The 19,898-nt window shown below is 38.4% G+C and overlaps 1 protein-coding gene across 1 annotated transcript in view; it reads left to right on the top strand.

Moving 5' to 3' along the window:
• Positions 1–19,898, top strand: part of SLC24A2 (solute carrier family 24 member 2) — a 111,000-nt gene that overhangs the window by 57,210 nt on the left and 33,892 nt on the right. The window contains exon 3 of the mRNA XM_075019677.1: positions 623–731. Coding sequence (XP_074875778.1) covers positions 623–731 — 109 coding nt within the window. The remainder of the gene's footprint in view (positions 1–622; positions 732–19,898) is intronic.

Here is a 19,898-nt window from a genome sequence, read left to right as displayed (position 1 = left end):
TCTTTTAAATTTCTTTAAAAGCACGTAAAAGATGCTTGTATGTTAGTTCCATTGCTGTAGGTGTCTGCACTGCCTTATCACATTCACAATCTGTTTTTGCAATCAGTATTTAATGGATTGAACCAAAGCGAGGAGTATGTTTCACTCTGACTGAGCTTTAGGATTTTGCCATTAAAAAAGGGTACTCTCTGCCCTTTTTCTCCATAATTTTGATAATATGCATATTTTCAATGTACCAAGGCAATAAAAATTAGAACTTACTTCAGGGATTCAACCACAAGGTTCTACAAAGAAACAAATTATGAGTTCTTCCTGATGCAAGTATAGGTTTTTATTTTCTTAATATTTTAAGAGTTTTCACAGAGAAGGGTTCTTTTTTCCCTGCTCTTTGCCTGAGCCCTGGAGACTAATGACTAATCTGATGATCCATTCCCTCCAGAGAAATTGTCTATATATATGACAATGTTTAATACAGTGTGTAGTTTAATATAATCTGATATAGGTGATGGTTGAAAATGTTTCATTGTGTAGTGAGATGTAAGATTAATTCGTAGTGTTTCAGACCTGTTTCCACATAAGCAACGAAAAGACCCTAAATTCTTTCCCTTATTTTTCCACTTAGACCAAGCCACGGCTCCAGCGGGGAGGAAGCTCTGCATCTCTCCACAACAGTCTAATGAGGAACAGCATCTTCCAGCTCATGATTCACACACTTGACCCACTTGCTGAAGGTATTCCTGTTAATTTTTTTTTGTTTTGTGTTGCAAAAGCAAACAAATACTTTCCTTTTCCTTTCTCCCCATGAAACTATTAATTTCTATTGCTTTCACCAGTCTTTTCTGAATGTGTCTGAATTTTCTGAGAGAGTTTTGCACTCTTATGGCATGGTGTACATACTCCCACCAAGACTTGCAACTTAGGAAATGTGTTCATTGCGGTGCTAACTAAAACTGATCACTTGGTTGATGCGTATCGTAACTACTATTTCACTTCACCTCTGGCTTCAGCAGCAATTTAAAAGTTACAAAATCTCTATTCTCTTGCACTTTTGTAGAGGTTTTTTTTTTGTTTTCTTTCCTGGTTTGAATTTTAGTACATCAGAAACAAAAAGCCAAAATGATGGGTAATTTGTTATATGGAATATAGAAAAGAATGAGACTCTGCTGGTTTGACTTCAGATGGTTTAATGCTGACATTAGGAAAAATGCAACAAACATCCCTCTGTGTTACATGCATGTTAACAGTTTGCTTACTATCCAAGTGTGGTGTAATTTTTTTTTCTTTGAGAAGTTAGCAGGAAGACCATGCTTGCTTTGCAGTTGTGGGGTGATCTGAAACTCAACTTCTGGTGGACTTCCAAAAAATTTCAAAGCCAGGTGTTTATTTGGTGAATGTGTGTCTGTAGGACTTCTGTTGCTGTAGTAATAAATGTCTTGAGAAATAGCACCTATGAAGGAATTGTGAGGGACTAAAGAGACCTAAATATTACTGACAGGGAGACCTCCCAAACTTCACCGATCAAAAAGTGTATGTAGCTCTTCCTTGCATTTAAATTCCTTTATGTTTCTCATTGCAACATGGTGTACAGCTTTTTACATTGCTTGTATCTCTTGGACCAGGCAAATCTACTTTTCCATTTCCCTCTTCAAAAGCTGAAGCTGACACTCATTTTGCCAACACAAAGGCAATTTTAGCCCTTGCAGCCTCCACACCATTACTGCTACCGTGATCATGATTCACATCACTTCTTTCTTTGGTTAATGCTGCACTATTCACTGCCAAAGTCTGTTGCCTGTTAAAGTGGAGTCATCAAGAGACTGTGCTCAATCTATTCCCATTCAATGCTGAAAAAGGACATAAAAATTTTTTTGCAGTTAAACGTTTGGCTTCCTTTACTTGCATCACTACAGCAGGTGAGCAGGCTTTCTAACTGCTGCACCAAGTAAGTCTCATCTTTACCCACCTGATAGCCAAGCTTTTTGCTCTGCTAGAAGAAGAAAAGACTTCCAATCTCAATTTTTCACTTTTTAATGAAAAATCATAATTTTTAATTACAGTCCTTTGCACTCCTTTTTTCCTTTAAAGCAAAGCTCCTGAGCTGCAGATGCATCCGTGGTGTCTCAAATAGTGCTAACACAAACAAAAATAACAATCATCTGAAGCAGTAAATAGACTTCATCAGATATTTTTTAAAAATAAGAGAAAACAGAAGCAGGTTGGGAAGAGCTCATTAGCAGGGATAGAACCTTTATGACAGCTTGAAGACCACAGGAAAGCTAGATATGTTGACTGGAATTCAATTTGGCCTTAACGAAGATTCAGAAATAAGATCAGCTCTCAGGTATTTCTCCACTGCTCAAGCTTATTTCACTTGTTTCCTAGACATAGCTTGTTCAGCATGCAGACCTTTTGTCACTGCTTTTCCCCTGTAGCTAGTTTGCACCATGTAGTGTGATCCAGAGGCTTCCCCCTTCACAACAGCGCAGGAAAAAGGGGTTTTGAAATCTGAAATCCAGCTTGGGAGACATAGAGGCTCAGCACTTTTGAAAATTAGGTATTATAATTAAGTTTATCAGGTAACTCAATGCTGTTCTTCATTATGTCATTAAAACACTTGAGAACAATGTGGATTGATAGAGATGGTTGAAATGGATAAATCTTACTTAAATTACTCCAGTAAAATTTTCTTCAGGCTTTCTTTGTTCATAATACTTTACTGTTTGTTTGGTTATTTTCCTCTCCAAACTCTTATGTTTGTCCTGGAATTAATATTCTTCAAAAAATGGAATATAAAGGTCTTGTGGCCTTTAAATAAGTGCAAGGCAGTAACCACCTGTATGTTTCATTAAAACTGACTGAGGTAAAATTTATGAAGGGGAAAAGAAATCTACCTACATTTGCAGTAAATATTGTATTTTAATGCACAGCTTTCACGAAGAGATGGCCAAGAAGACACTGGCAAATAGCCTATGTATGTGCAGACATCTAAGTTGGTGTTAATATCAAAGGAGCTAATACGTCAAATTTCCACTTACTTCACAAAATTCAAATTTTAACTAATGAAAGCACAAAAGTGCCAATATAGGAGTGCAATTCAGTAAGTATTTTTGCATGTGGAACTCTGTTTTTAGTTTTTTACAAATATTCCCAGATGTATAGGAGAAATGTGAAAAAAATCCACCCACTTTCTGTCACACATTATGGTCATTAACCTTTTTTGAGGCACCACTTAATTTGTAGGCACTTTGCTTTCAAGATCTTTTGCACTGCAGGCAGTTTGGAAGGCAGACAGAGGGAGTACTGGATATTTCCACTGAACAGTAATATTGTTTCCTGAGATTTTGAGCTTTTAAGTGTCCACATTCATTATTATGTATTCGGATAATTCTGCAAACCTCCATAAAAGAAAAGGTAATTTAGTTTGATGAAAATGTTGTGGCTGGCCAAGGTAGGTAATACTAGTTAACAAATTTGGATGTCATTGTACTTGAATCTTACATTCAATTTAAAAATATGTGTGATAATGGATATGGGTACCTGCTGTATGCAATATTGATTATCTGTTTGGCTCTGTATGAATTTTACCTACTAAAGTCTCACCATGTTCTTCTGTTTTAATCTTCCCATGTATAATGAACATCGAACAATCAACTGGTGCATCGTGTTTACCTAGACCTTTACCATGCTAGCTAAGTAATTTTTTAAGCTGATAGCATTTCATTGTTAAGAATTAAAGGAAGGGGTAGTATTTTTCAGAAGCATCTGAGAAGTGCAGTCTGTTGCTCTATAAACCCGTCATTTGAGGGGATGTAGAAATGTAGAGGATTACCTGGTGCCTTCTCTGGCCCATGTGGCTTTCTCCACTTCACACACCCTTTCCTACTACAAAACCCCCAGACATAATGAAGAAATAAACAAGTGATTCATGTTAGTTTTGAGTTTTGTGTAAGCAAAGGAAATTAGCTCTGTTGTACTCACGTGATGAAGGATGATGGACCTGGTGCATGACCTGCGAGGTCAAAGAATTTCTTCCTAATCGTTTAATGCGAGTATGGATCAGATTTAAAGGAATAGCAGAAAGAGGTTCTGAACATTTTTTTGTCCCATGTTAGTCAATTTAGATCCCCTCAGTATTTCTGCCAGATGATGACTCAGATCAATAGGTCAAAACCATTGTGTCATTAGCCATATTTGTTGGATTTGCAGCAAAAGAACAGTATACAAGAACATTACAAAGTGCCACTTTCAAAGGAAAAAAGTGTGAAAATATGTATATCAAAGCTGGCACATACACAGGTACTCTGGCACCCCCTGCACTTGGGCATACTCCTGTCCTCCTCCCAGCCTCATTTCCTCTTTCCCCATTTTGCTACCTTTTACTTTGTCTTTCCTCATACTGCATCTCACTCATCTGCACCACCTTCTTTCAGCCTCTTCCCGTAGGATGGCATCTTCAGCACTTGCTCTCCTTCTGGACTGCTGGGTCCATCAGTCAAAACACTTGCCAAGCAGATGCCAGCGTCCCTGCAGCTGGCACAGCCAAGTGAACTGGGTTTTCAGTCTCTGGAAAAGCACTCCTGAAGTCTGGGAGCTTTATGCTTGACTCTTCACAGCTTCCAGATCAAGTGTTGCTATTAGAAGTAAAATTTCTAGTTGTTGAACTGCTGCTAGAAGATCCAGCTTTTCTTTCTCTTTACATCAATAATTATTCTCTTGAATAATTGCAAGGAAAATGAAAGCATGGAAAGGCACGCTGCTTTGTCATTTGTACTTGTGTGGGCTTTGCAAGGCTGACAGAAAAGAAGTCGTATCTAAGTCCTCTTGCTAGCATAAGCAGTATAGAACGTATAAACAGGCCATGTGACTATTAAAGGTCAGCTTGACCTACACAGTGTTATTGTTACATTGACATGCAATGTATTTATAGAAAACCAGCTCATCATATTTACTCCTGAATAATTCATTTGTGAAGTCAGAACCAACCTCTACTTTGACAGCCTTTTAAAAATGCACTTGATTGTAAGTAGGAAAATAGGAAAATTTGAAATGAGAAAGAAATGACCTTAAGAAATTTTTACTTTCCACAAAATGTAAACAGAGCCTGATACACGATTACACACTTTTGAACCTGTCCTTCCCTTTCCCTTTCCACACTGATGTGGTTTTGCCATGGGTTGTGCCCATCTTGTGAAAGCCAGCTTGTAAACTCTCTGGAATTAGTGGGCTTGCAAAGTGTACAGCCCACCTCTGACACATGAGTAACATCCGAGATCAGTGAGAGTTGCTGGACGTTTGGCACTTAGCATTTAGGCAGGTATGCGGCCATGCTGTGGATTAACAGTCTAAGACAAGGAAGGCTTCTCCTCTTAAAAATCTTGGTCTCAGCATAAAACTTATAAGAAGATAAGAGTTCAGCCATTCTAACAGGCGAATATGTAGGGTATTTGTTAATGGGACATGAACTTTGCATTACAGTTGAAGCCTCACAGTACATTAAAAATATAAATATCCGCATGACATTAGATTTTTGTTTGCTTTTATCTTATTACAGAAAAAAATGACCTTGGTATAGATCATTTCCTGAGGATTAAGATTAATGACTGCCTGTGCATCAGGCTATCATCAGCTCCCAGCCAGTCATTAATCCCCAGGAAATCCTGTGCCATATTTGCTTCTGCTTAAGTGCTGGTCTGGCAATCCTTTATTCACTGAGTAGTGAGCTGGACTGTTCATAACAGCATTACCCATATGAATAAGGATGGCATCATCAGACCTGCTGGGTTGGTCAGGCCCCAATCCAAAATCCAAGCAACTTGAACGTAAATCATGGCAATTGTTGATCATTTGTGGCTTTTTTTCTTCTGAGTCCTGTAGCTCAGATACCTTTGTCCTAGTTTTGACAGACATTCCTGTGTTATGAAAGTGTAGGATTTACAAAGATCTCTTTACATTTTTTAATAGAAGAGGGCTGTTGTTTTGCAGTGGGAGCAGGGAAGAAAAAGCATGGAAAGTATTTTGTATGGAAGTGTCTGCCATGAATAGTAGGCCTACCTTCTCCCTACAAGTTGTAGGTTACTTTAAAGACTGATTCATTCAGGATTGTGGAGGGAGGTTTTCCTCTCTAGAGGCTCCTATGTGTACTCTTTTGAAAAGAGAAGATACCAGTGGTGAAGTGATGATTCAGAGCACCAGTGCAACCTGAGGCTACCTTGCTTTTCTTGCACAGATTTAGAAGGGTACAGGAAGAAAGAGATCTTTTCCTTATCATGCCACCCCTTTTCTGTCTGCTGCTAAGGTGCCACGGGCCAACAAAACATCTTCCACAAGGGAGGATTTAGCTAGATACTGACTCCCTTGCTCCTGTGTGACAAGGATATAACTCATACGCAAATGGCATCCTCTGCATGAAAATGAGTGTGATCTAAATCTCTGTCATGGCTCAGTCCCCAGTCAGAAGTAGGTCTCTTTGGCAATTCTCTCCTATTCCCGTCTCTACTTCTATTTCCAAAGTGGAAAACTACAGGATGTACTTCTGCAGAAAAGTTGTTGTTTATCTTTTATGCTTTACTTTTTTTAAAACATAAATATGGTGCATGTTAGTGGTGAGAGAAGTAACCTTCTGTTACATAAAGCTGAGCTGACAGTTCTGTCCCTTCACTGAATGCAGAAAAATATGGTACTGTCACTGTCTGCTCTGACAAAGAAAACCAGAAACCTGCATTCATGCTTCTCAGTAAAATAAAGAATGATGTGACCCTCAAAGTTTTTGACATAGTAGTGAATTATTTATAATTACTCACTAGATCCTGTTGTGTTCCTAGAAACTGAAATTTCCCAGCTTTTCCGTTCACCTCAAACTATTTTGCTTAATTTGCTGCTGCTACTTGTGTTCTTTTCTGAGATGTCATGAAAAATGTCAGCTTACCCCAAAGACAGCTGACAAAGGTTGGGTAACCCTCGCCTGCCTGGTCACTCAGCAGACTCCCAGCTTTGGTCTCATTTTGCAAACTTTGTGCTCTTGTTCTTGCCTTGACCTAGGTAAGCTGCACTGTCATGTCTGTGCTCACTCCCATTGGGAGCCTTTTTTGGTTGAAGCTGTTTATTTGTTATATCCTCAGAGAAGTAAGGCCAGGCAGCTCAGCTTACACCAACTCATGGGTAATACTCAGCTCCTGTATTGCTGAAGTAACCTGAGCACTTCCACTTTCCTCAGTTCCAGTGTGTGGATGCTGCGGGACTTCAGTGCACTTCCTAGCACCATGCCAGAGATTAAAGAAATAATTCTTCAGTGGCTTATGAGCACCACAGCATTTTATCTAAAATGAGGAAATACACAAATCTAGACAAAATTAATAAAAATAATTATGTATGTTAATTATCTCTGCTCTAGATCCTTCATCATTCTTGAGTGTCCTTTAGGCACACCTGTGGGCTTCCAAAGGAGGTCAGCATCCTTCTTCTTGCACACTTATTCTTACCCAGCTTGTAACAGTTCTTGCTTCCTCTTCTGGCTCACTAGGGAAAAACAGCCCTCTGAGCAGGGCACTCAGAGCATTTTGGCTTTCTCCTCTGCTGAAGGCTGAAATGTTTGCAAGGGACTTCTGCCAGAGAAGATGGGGGCTTCCTGCCAGGCTCATATACAAATTAATAGCTATTAGTTACAATCTAGTGTCTTCCCTTTATCTCCATCCCACGGTATCTCAGTCTGATATGAAGATAGGAAACCAATAAAAAGGGCAATTAGGCTGATCTTCAGAATGGAGTGTCATGTCTTACAAAGGCAAATACTCATGCCCTCTTTGTGCAGCTAGCTTTCACAGAATATTTTTTTTTTCCACATAGTTTAGAAGTGACCTCTTAAATTACAGAATTCAGCTAGTCCAACTTCCTACTCAAGCAGGATCAGCTAGAGCAGGTTGCCCAGGACTGTGTCCAGTCATGTTTCGAATATCTCCACAAATAGAGACTCCACAGTCTTTCTGGGAAACCCATTCCAGTCTTTCTGGGAAACCCATTCATCACCGTAAAATGTGTTTTCTTCTGTCCAGATAGAATGTCCTCATTTTTAATTTGTGCCCATTGACTCTCCCCTGCCAATGGGCACTTCTGAGAAGAGTCTTGTTCCCTCTTCTTCTTTCCCTTCAATCAGGTATTCAAACACATAGATGAGAAATCCCCGAGTCTTCTCTCCTCCAGGCTGAACAGTCCCAGCCTCTCTCAACCTCTCTTCATATGAGAGATGCTCTACTCCCTTCATGATCTTTGTGGCCCAGTGCTGGACTTGCTCCAGTATGTCCACAGTTGTCCTGTACTGGTGAGCCCAGGACTGGACAGAGCATCCAGATATGTCTCACCAGCACTGGATGGAGGGAAATCACCTCCCTCAGCCTGCTGACAATGCTTTGCCTAATGGAACCAAGGATGCTGTTGGCTGCCCTTGGTGTAAGGGCACATTGCTAGCTCAGCTTTCAGTGGCGCAGTTCTCTGCACAGTCATTAGCAAGAAGAAAGCTTTCTTCCAGGGAAGATTTTAAACAGCTAAATGAGATTGGTGAAGCGATGAGGCACATCACTCTCCAGTGAGGCCTCCTTTCCCCTTCCTTTACCTTTCAATTATGGTAGAGACCACAGAAATTGTGTTCCCTATTTAGGTGCCTGAGATTGCATGGTTAATGTAGATGAGATGAGTATTTTTACAGATATCGCCAGCATCAAGCTGAATTCAGAAACTGTAGGTAGAACTCCCTACGCTGCCAGAGTGAGCAACCGCATAGGTAGAACAGAAACTGTGGGTTATGTGCAGCTAAGGGCAGATCTATTTAAATAGGCAGAGGTGGTATTTTAGATAGCCCTATTAAGATCTGTCAGAAAGTTGAGAGTCAGAGAAATTAAATAGCTGTTTCTCCCGGTATTACTTAAGATTTCAAAGCTAAAAGTGGATAGCAGTTGAATTTACAAACTTCCATCTAGTGCACATAAAATGTAAATGTCACTGTAACAGCTGTGGAACCTGAGCTGTCTACAAAGATGTGTGCCTTTGGCATAGAGAAAATAGTATCTTAGACCAATGAAGAGAATTTTACTATGAAGTTTTTGTTCAGCTGATTTATCTAAATGTCAGTCACAAATGTATATCTTCAAACAAAGAAGTAGACTTTTGAAGTCTGAATTATTTTACTGAGTGGGTTTATTTAGCATACTGCAGGGACCACTTCATTCTTGTCATATTTGGGGATGTAGTTCTTGCTTTTTGTAAAGACAGTGGCTGCACTTCCAAGACTGTAGGGTGAGTGGGCTTGCAACTTTTATCCTATCCACAAAATTTGTCTATAGTTAGTGATATGTATCAAAAATTTGGTATGTTTTTGTTATACATAACTTGGGGTGCAGAGAAACCCTTACAAATTTCTCTCAGAATGGGCAGTTCAATGGCAAAATGTAGCTGTTTGTTGTGATATTCTCAAACTCTGCAGCAATAAATGTCAGGTCTACTTAATTTCAGATGGACCCAAGGTACAAAGAGAAGGACGGACTCTATCAGTTTCACTGACAGAATTTCTAGCTACTTAAAAATTGAAGAACAGGTCTCCCTTTAAAAGCAGTATTGCTCTTTGTAGGTAGCAAATTTTAAATAATGGAAGTTTTCTGATGCCTTTTTTAAATTTATTTTTGAAAATCTGAAATTTAATCCTTGTGGGATTTTTTGTGGTAAATGTTAGTTTTCGCAACAATTTATTTCTGTATGTCATGCTTTATTCTTTTAACTAGAATCTACTCAAGCTGCTCACTGCAGGCAAAATTCTTGTCTCTCATCTCCCTGATATTTTCCAGTGATACCCTGTTCGTCAGACAGTATATTCTTCTCGGGATTCCCTACAGAGTGTGCAAGGAAGACATGAATATTTAAATGCAAGTGTGATCCCAGAGCAGGGTGCATCTGTCCTGACTGTGCATTTCCATGCTTAATGGCTTTAGCTTCATTTTAAGTTTCTTCCTAATTCTGAATTTCCTTGTTAAACATATGAACAACAAAGAACATAAATAATTTATAAATCTGTACAGATCAGGGAGTAATAGTAGCTCTGAGGGATGTTCTATTGAAGCTGAAAGAGGAAGATTTCCTTTAGTACAGTTTGCACATGGCAGATGGCTTCATCTTCCACAGGCTGGCTGGATTTTGAAGAGTGAATGGAACATATGCTGTCCTTACATTATTCTCCTTGGACATGCTGAAAACCAGAACTGCTGGAATTTATTGTAGTTGGAGTTGTATGTGTCCATTACCCCCCAGTGCCTGGTCCCACATACACTCAGTGAAATCCCAACCCCATCAGAATTAGTGGTAAGGCTCCCAATATCATCAGTAAGACGAGTTTTTCACTTCTACATCTTGGAATTCCCATTTTCATGAATATTTGAAAATTCTGCAAAGATAAATACCCCATTCAAAGCCAGTGGGAATTGTGTTTGATCCAGGCAAGGTCAATTCTGTTATATAATGGTAGTCTTTTGATGTTATTGCATTCTGGAGAATGTATGGCACCTGTCTTCAAGAGTTTGGTCGCAGATGGCTCAAAGGTAATTTACGAGTGAAAGAAGTCGGAAGAGGAAGCAAAACCCTCAGGAACAAGCAACTTCATACTTTTCTTAAATAAAAAAAAAAATCACTTAACTCCCCCCCCCGATTTTAAATGCTGCACTAAGAGCAAAGTAATAGGCAGATCTTGCTTTTGAGTGCTGTGACTGTCCTGAGCTGTCCAGAACTCTACTGATATGATAGTATAAATTTTTAATTGTATTTCTATTCACACTCCAATTTGATAAAATTGCAATAAACTAATTATAACAAAAGCAGACAACTTTAATAAGATTATTATCAGGACAAAACCACCTACAATAAAAAACAGAGTAAGGACACATGAGGAGAGAAAACAGGAATAGAAGGCTTGTAATTTAAAGACAGATGAAAGGTGACAACATGTGTTTTAAGAGCTCAGATGCACAGAGTATTACATAATTTAGTTATTCCCAATGTACTGCCAACTGTTCAAGTACCTGAAAGTCTTCATTTATATGATTTTCTGTATTTGCTTAGAAGTGTTAATAAAGCAGTACTGGTAGTAGCATAATCCAAAAACATGTAATTCTAAAATGCATGCAACTATTATTACCTACTCTATTACTCAGATCCAAAAGAGGTCCCTTTGTATTTTCCACTACACCAGCTCAGTGGCAAAGCCTCCATTTTGCAAGAACTGGCAGCTTGATGGTCCACAAGTAAAAATGTAGGCTACAGCATTTAATTATAACTTGTATAGTTTGGATGATCTGGAGGTAGTAGGAGAAAAAATGTTTTGCTTTTTAAAACAACATTTGTTTTCTCTCCTCTGCATTCTGCAGTGATAATACATACAAACTGCCACAGCAGTCCCAGTCTATCCCAGATGGGATATAAGTACTCTATGAGAAAGTTAAGAGGTTTATGAAGTTCATGAAAGGTAGGAGTCAATATTAAGATGAGATTTACTGAAAGAAAATTATTTCAAAAGAATTCTTCCTTTTTAAATTTCACAATGCCTGTTATCCTTCAGTTGGTGGGATTTTTTGTGTTTTGCCCTGAATAGTCTATGTAAAAAGGCATTATCTTTTGTTAAAGATCTTCTAGGGGTTAGGACTCTCATTTTACACCTCTAATGTTAAGCTCTGTGAGATCTTTCACAAGTTTTTAGCATTGAGAGTTCTTTGTTCCTAATCTAACATCATTGATAAAACCAAATCAAGCCTTGATTCCAATTTATATTGGATAGCTGCTACAATTTACCTAGCAAGACTTTTGAAGTGGCCTCCTCTTTTTGTTTACGGTTGAGTCTCTGATTACCTAATTGAATTTTCTCAAGACCGTGAAAGCTAGAAGAAATGACAGTAAATATTAAGGATAAACAACCCAGTCATCCTTGATGTTATAATATGAATTCCTCTAAGTCCTTTGGCCTAACTCCTCAGCTTTCTTCTAAAAAAATTCAAGTAAAAAAAGGAGATCCTGTTAAGCATGATGACAACAGTAAGTGCAAATCAGAGGTCATATCAGACAGATGTAAAGTGGAACAGTGGATTACCAAATTAATGTCTTTGACTGTCAGACACTTACTGACTTTCAGAATTATGTGTGCAACCTCTCGCACAAAAATTCACTTCTGTCTCCAATTCTTGGTTAGGCTTCGTGTTTACAATCTTTTTAATAATTATTTGCTTGCTTTTAAGTTGCAGTTCTTGGCTGCGTGCTCATTCTCAATTTCATTATCAGTTTTGAGCCCTTACTCTCTCATTTCACTTCTCCCTTATCTCTTATGCATTCAACCTTTTGGTAGGTTGAATTTATGGACATGAAAACTCAGGAAAAATATATGGTCTCCATCTGCTAGTTCCGGAATGCCTCACAATTCCTTCTAAGCCAAGCTCCCACTGATGCCGATGAAGGATTATGCCTTGACACCATCATGACTGTGGAATTCAAACACAAAGAAGATCAAGTAAATGCAATGGGGGAATTGCGCTAAAAATTCAGGGATTGCCTTCAGTGATTTCTCTTTAGCAATTTTGTTTTGAGTAAAAGATATGTCAACTTTTAAGCTGTTTAATTGCTTTGGTGAAGTGTGACATAAATTGTCATTCAAATATGGTTTTTTATGCTTAGTGAAAGTCTTATGCTTGTTGAAGAAACCCACAATGCATTACTTTGTTTTGAGAGTCTGAGTTCACATTTTTCATGAAGGCATACATACCTTTAGTAATGCAGGTTACTATCTCTAAAATATCTGTATGTCTTATGAGTATTTTGAGAAACTCTGAGCCAGGCTCATTTCTAACATAACTAGGGACAACTGCAATCTGCATCTTAGATCTTCATAGCAGGAGAGCAGAGAAGTACTGGCTACACTTACCTTCTATGGCAGCTTGGGGCACTATACTTAAAAGGCAGAAATGGGTATTTCACCACAGACTGTATCTTCAATACTTAAATGAGTGAACATTGAAAATAAATTGAGTAATTAGATATATTATTTTGTAGAATCATAGAGCAGTTTGGGTTGGAAGGAACCTTTAAAGGTCATCTAGTCCAACAGCCCCTGCAAGGAGCAGGGACATCTGCAACTAGATCAGGTTGCTCAGAGGCCCATCCAATCTGATCTTGCATGTTTCCAGGGATGGGACATGTACCACCTCTCTGGGCAGCCTGTTCCTGTGTCTCACTACCCTTGTTGTAAAAAATATCTTCCTTATATCTAGTCTGAATCTACCCTCTTTTAGTTTAAAATCATTACCTGCTACAGGCCCTACTAAAAAGTTTGTCCCTGTCTTTCTTATAGTCCCCCTTTAAGTATTGAAAAGTTACAATAAGGTGTTCCTGGAGCCTTCTCTTCTACAGGCTGAACAACCTCAAGTCTCACAGCCTGTCCTCACAGGAGAGGTGTTCCATCCTTCTGATCATTTTTGTGGCCCTCCTCTAGACCCGCTCCAACAGGTCCATGTCTTTCCTGTGCTGGGGACTCTGTAGCTGGATGCAGTACTCCAGGTGGGGTCTCACCAGAGCGGAGTAGAGGGGCAGAATCATCTCCCTTGACCTGCTGGCCACGTTTCTTTTGATGCAGCCAGGATATGGTTGGCTTTCTGGGCTGCGAGCACACATTGCTGGCTCATGTCCAGCTTTTCATCCGCCAGTATCCCCAAGTCCTTCCTGCAGGACTGCTCAATCTCTTCATCCCCCAGTCTCTGTTGATACTGGGGTTTGCCCCAACCCAGGTGCAGGACCTTGCACTTGGCCTTGTTGAACCTCCTGAGGTTCACATGGGCCCACTTCTCGAGCTTGTCCAGGTCCTTCTGGGTGGCATCCCATCCCTCAGGCGTGTCAGCTGCGCCACTCAGCTTGGTGTTATCTGCAAACTTGCTGAGGGTGCACTTGATCCCACTGTCTATGTCATTGATGAAGACATTAAACAGTACTGGTCCCAATACGGACCCCTGAGGGACACCACTTGTCACTGATCTCCATATGGACATTGAGCTGTTGACCACTACCCTCTGGATGTGACCATCCAACCAATTCCTCATCCACTGAATGGTCCAGCCATCAAATCCACATGTCTCCAATTTAGAGAGAGGGATGTTGTGGGGGACTATGTCAAAGGTCTTACAGAAGTCCAGATAGATGACATATGTAGCTCTTCCCTTCTCCTCTGATGTAGTCACTCCCTCATAGAAGGCCACTAGATTGGTCAGGCAAGACTTGCCCTTGGTGAAGCCGTGCTGGCTGTCTCAAGTGTAATTTGAAATTACAAATAATGTAGCACTGTCGACTAACAACATTATTCTTTCTGTTTACTTTGATATCGTGTGGCACCTGCATACACAGTAGAGAACAATAGGTAATAATGCAAATGTTGTTGTAATCTTTCAGGAACGTCAGACAGGATTACCAGGAACCCTCTGTTCTCTTCTGGTGTAAAAATATGTGGAAGGAAACAAATTAATTCAATGACTCTGCCACTGTCGAGGATCAGCTGTTAAGCTGCATCCTCTGTTTCATGTGACCAGCAGGGATGCAGGTACTGGCTGTCAGCCAGTCTGTCTGCTATGACCTCCCTTTGGGAACTGCATAGCATTTTCACGAAACTGGAATGATCACATTTTAATAGTGTTGGATTTGAGGGTATTTTTTCAAGTACCCTTTATCACAGTATTTCAGATTTCCAATTCCATTTAAAATAAGTTTATTTTAAAAGCTGATAACTTTTTCCAATACAATATTTTTTTCTAAAAGTACTTCAGTTCAGTTTAAGTTTACATAGAGTCATATTGAATAGAATCTTATTATAACAGGAAAATTCAAAAATAAATACTGAAGAGCAGATTTAGTCCAAATTTTACAGCAAAAGCCAGTGCAATATATTAGAAGCAGACTGTATTGTGGCAGACCTTTTGTGTTGCTGAGCAGCACTGAACCAAGTAATCTTGAAATCCACAAAATAATTCATGTGAATATGTGCAGCTGACGTTTTCTGGCATCATCTTCATTGTGCATTGCAGTCAGGAGGCTGGTGATTGTATAAAATGTTCTGCTCTGAGTATAGGACTATAAAAGCTTTGAGGAATGTAATCTCAACAGCAAAATTAGAGTTTTGTTAGAAATAATTTTGCTAACTGCAAGAATTAACCTAGTTTAAACCATGGCATATTGAATTGCTGAAGTGCCCAGAACATGATCATCATCAGCATCATGCACTCTCATGCATCTCCTTGTTTCTTTTCTATTCAGTTTCTGTAAGGTCAGAGTGTCCTTTTTTCTTTCCTGTTTATCTTGTGTCTCACTTCAGATGGGAAGCAAATAGACCTAAACTGGGTTGCCAGTATGTAAAGTGCCCTGCCTTTCTGCTACTGCTTTTATTTCTTCTGGAGTTTTAGCATAATTCACCATTGTTGTTGGCTTCCTCTGAAACCTGTTCTGCTTCATCCATTAAGTCAGAGGCCTCATGCTGTCATTCTGTTAATTCTTAAATTTGTTGCTATGATACAACCTTCCTCTTCTCAACTTCGTCCTTCTGCAACCCCATCCTTAGTCTTTTTTCTCCATGAGTTTATAAAGTCCCTCTCTGGCAGTGTTGTCTCCTGCATGTACTTCCATTTCTCTGATTGCTCTTGGACTCCTTTTGGCATCTGTTTTCCACTCCTGTCCTCATCCTCCAGTGGATGCCTCACCCCAGGTTCTAGCAAAGCACACCCAAGACACATCAAGGCAGAGATCCATGAGAGTAAGTTTAAGCAAAGGTGCTGGCCATAGTCAGCAGATACTGAGCCCTAATTAAACAGCACATGTGGTCCCAAATGCTGTATGCAGGGAAGTCCATATTGAAGTTATTGGGAGCTCTTCTCAGGTAAGGAATTCAAATCTTTAGGACTAAAATCAAGATGGTAGAACAATAGATGCTTTTATGTAAAAGCAGCTACAAAGATTATGTTGCAACAGTAAGAACATATTTGCAAAAGAGTATATGCATTGTATATTGTATATCATTATAAAACAATATATTAAATTCTATCTTTAAATGATGTCTTTCTTTGCTTGAAGAGAGACTTAGAGTAACGTCATATTCTATTGAGCATACTTATGTTCAAGAAAGACACTGCATTGTATGAGCAAGAGTATGTCAGTATTTGTAACTGGTTTTGATAAAGTATGTCTATGAAAAAATCTTTACAATCCAATCATAAGTATTTTTAAAAATTAACAGTGATAATATCATGTGCTTTTTTGTTACATGGCATAAAGCATTCTCTGTCTCTGCAAATGATGTAAAGAATGTTCATTTGGCAGATTCAGGTATCTTCAAATAGATTAAAAAAAGGGGATCTTTCAAAGTGTCAGATTTGCATATCATCACAGTATTTTACAGTTGAAAACTAATAGCCAGACCTCAATTGAAATTTACTCGTGTGGAAAAATACTGAAAGATCACGAGATACATCAGCTAAAAACAAAATAATTGGACAGCATTTGTGCATTTAATTGCTTAAGCTGTTTCATAAACATGAAGAGAGAATATTTCTAAAGAAAACAGCACTACCAAACTGTTAATTATCCATTTTTAAATGATTACATTCTATCAAAGGTTGGATGCTCAGAAGCTCAGTTGTAAAACTTTACATAAAAATGATGAGTGAAATCATCCACAAATTCCCCAGACAAATAATTTACAAATTCCTCCTTGTGCTTAATTTTTCTCTGTCCTGTTTTGTAGACCTACATTGATGTCCTGGTTTTGGCTGGAATAGAGTTAATTTTCTTCTTAGTAGCTGGTACAGTGTGTTTTGGATTTAGTGTTAGAATAATGTTAATAACACAGTGATGTTTCAGTTGTTGCTAAGTAGCGTTTACCCTAAGTTAAGGATTTTTCAGTTTCCCATGCTCTATGAGCAAGCAGGTGTACAAGAAGCTGGGAGGGAGCACAGCCAGGACTAGTGACCTGCACTAGCCAAGGGGATATTCCACCATAGGTCATCATGCTCAGTATATAAACTGGGGGGAGTTGGCTGGGAGGGGTGGATTGCTACTTCAGCATTGGTCAGTGGGTGGTGAGCAATTGCATTGTGCATCACTTGTCCTTTCTTGGGTTTTATTTTTATTACTATTATTATTGTTGTTATTTTTATTTTATTATTATATTCCTTCTCATTGCTATTATTGTTGTTGTTGTTATTATTACTATATTTTACTATATTATATTAAATCGTTCTTACCTCAACCCACAAGTTTTACTTTTTTTTCCAATTCTTCTCCCCATCCCACTGGGAGGCCAGGGAGTGAGCAAGCGGCTGTGTGGTGCCTAGTTGCTGGCTGGGCTTAAACCACAACAATTAATTATTGTATTTATATATATATTTACATATATGCCAAACTTTAAGAAAAAAGCACTTTAAGAAATGAAGTGTAAAGCAACGTCTGGAGACAAAAGTGGATTTCATACAATATTGCATCACAGAAAAATAATTGTAGCCCTACAGATCTGGAAATCTCTTCATTCCATTTTCTCTGCCATGCTAGAATATAGTAATGCAATATATTAAATTTATTTAATTTAATCTATTTAATAATTTAATTAATTTAGGTCTCCTACCACCTGATGAAGTGAGTAAATAATTCTTTTCTGATTTCACAAGTGACAAGAGAGTGGTTAAATGAAGTAACCCCTCTAAAGCAAGTCAACATCAGCACTGGTATCAAAGCAATTTTTGTGGAACAGCTTTATGAACAGTTCCTCAGATTATATGTTTTGAGATTTTTTGATTAATTTGGATGCCTAACTATTTGAATGTCTGACCTGGAGAATGTTAAAAGAGTTTAGTTTCCAAAGCTCCTGCTGATTAGGTACTGTCAAGGTTTATTGTGTTTTCCCAAAAGTAGAGGCACCAAATGGCAATCACCTTGAAAAGGCTGAATTTTAGATTTCAGTGCTTCTTCTACATCTCACTTTAGCAACTTACTCATCTAAAACCAGTGAATTGTCATATTTCTGGGGGGAAGGCACTACCATTTCTGTAATCCATGTTTTGCTGTCCTGCAGAATTTTTTGCATAATCACTGTTCGAGTTTATGAAGCACATGCAAAAACGTGTAAGTTTCTTGAATGTCTGCTGGTTCCTTATCTTTGTGTCTTTTACTGTGATGTTGTAGAGCTTGGATCATATGGAAACCTAAAATATTATGACACAATGACTGAAGAAGGTAAGAAATATTTTAGAATTGTTTGTATCAGCTTTTTTTGAAGCCCTTTAAGCGCCTCTTATGTGTTTATTTTTTCCTTCATTTTTCTTAGTCCTATTTTCAGTTTCTCCATTTTTTAATAACTCCTTTTTGCATGTCTTCTTTGATGGCGCGATCAGTTATGGCTCTTTTTTCAGGTTTTTTTTTCTTCAGCATTTTGGTTTTGCTATTTCAGATAAGGAAATACAATGGAATGCTTTTATTAAAGAACATACATGCAAAACCACACTTGCAAATTATAAGGCACAGTATAACAGAGATTGTAGGTGCTTATTTTATACCATGTTTTACAATGCATTCAAGAAGATGAATTAATTTATGGATGTTCAAATCACTCAGTTTGAGAACAATTATTAAGTGACTTCACTTTACTGTATTATTCAAAAGTAATGAATAAAGTTTAAAAACTAGGCTTGACTATTCCTGGAGTATTAATTGTATGCTTAATTGCAATGCAAAAATTATGCAATTTAAAATCCTGATTCTAGCAATACAAGAAGGAAGTAATTAGGGCCTGAATCAGGACTCAATGAAATCTTCAAAAATTTTTCTGCTGATTCAAAAGCATTGCAGTTTATTGTACTAATTCAGGAAAGCAGTTAGCTATGTACTAATTTTCCAGCACATGCTTTTGGTCCTAGTGTGGTCAGCATTTCTGTAACTTGGAAGTTTCCCTGAACTGAGACCTGATTGTCTGTAGGATCAAGACCTCTTGTCCAGCTCTCTGATTACAATGCCAGACAGATTGTTCCATGAATGTTCCGTTTAATAATTAGTGGTGGTGTGTTCAAGGATGAAGATAAGCTTGAGGCCTGTAGAAAACTTAGATGCCTATTCCTACTTGGTTTTCATGTTGGGAATATAAGTCAAATAGCTTAATTCTCTGTTTTTAAAAACACAGTTATTTTCTAGTTTAGATTAATCTTGAAGTTAAGAAGGTTTTAAGAAAACCTTCATTATATGACTTACTCATGATCTTTCTCCAGGGGAAAAAAAAAAAGTCATAACTTCTCACTATTTCCCACTTTTGGTATCTGCTGTTGATACTCAAATATAACTGTACTATTCTGGGGCTGGCTGTAGGACACAGCTCCTTCCACCTTTGTGCCTGATGTTACAAGACGCTCTTTTCTTCTGTAGCAGGCGTGAGCTCATAGGGCAGTCTTGCTGCACTGCCCTCTGTTGCCCAGATTCACCATCTGATTCACAGGGATGGCGCCAATGTAAGAAAAGATGTCTGACAGGAAATTTTACTGGGCAAACAATGGTGTTTATGTTGTTTAAATACACCTCTCAAGCACCTGAAATGAGTAGTTAACACAAGCCATTCAGATATGGCTACCAGAGCTAAAGCTTTTGCAGTATGTCTCATCTCAGTCTTCATTACAATCAAGATGCAAAGGTCATTTCTCATTGTAGCCTCAGAGTTGGGTATGTTAAAGTTTTTAATTTTTTATGCTGAAGTATTAAACCTACCACTTCAAAAGTAGTCACTTCTGATATTCATAAATACTCTATTGACAGTTAAATGTAGCTATCTGTGGGAAAATACTCATGCAAGTGTGATACATATAATATATGTA

Source organism: Buteo buteo, chromosome Z, assembly GCF_964188355.1.
Source record: "Buteo buteo chromosome Z, bButBut1.hap1.1, whole genome shotgun sequence".
NCBI classification, from domain to species: domain Eukaryota; kingdom Metazoa; phylum Chordata; class Aves; order Accipitriformes; family Accipitridae; genus Buteo; species Buteo buteo.
This window is presented reverse-complemented; position numbering and strand designations above follow the sequence as displayed.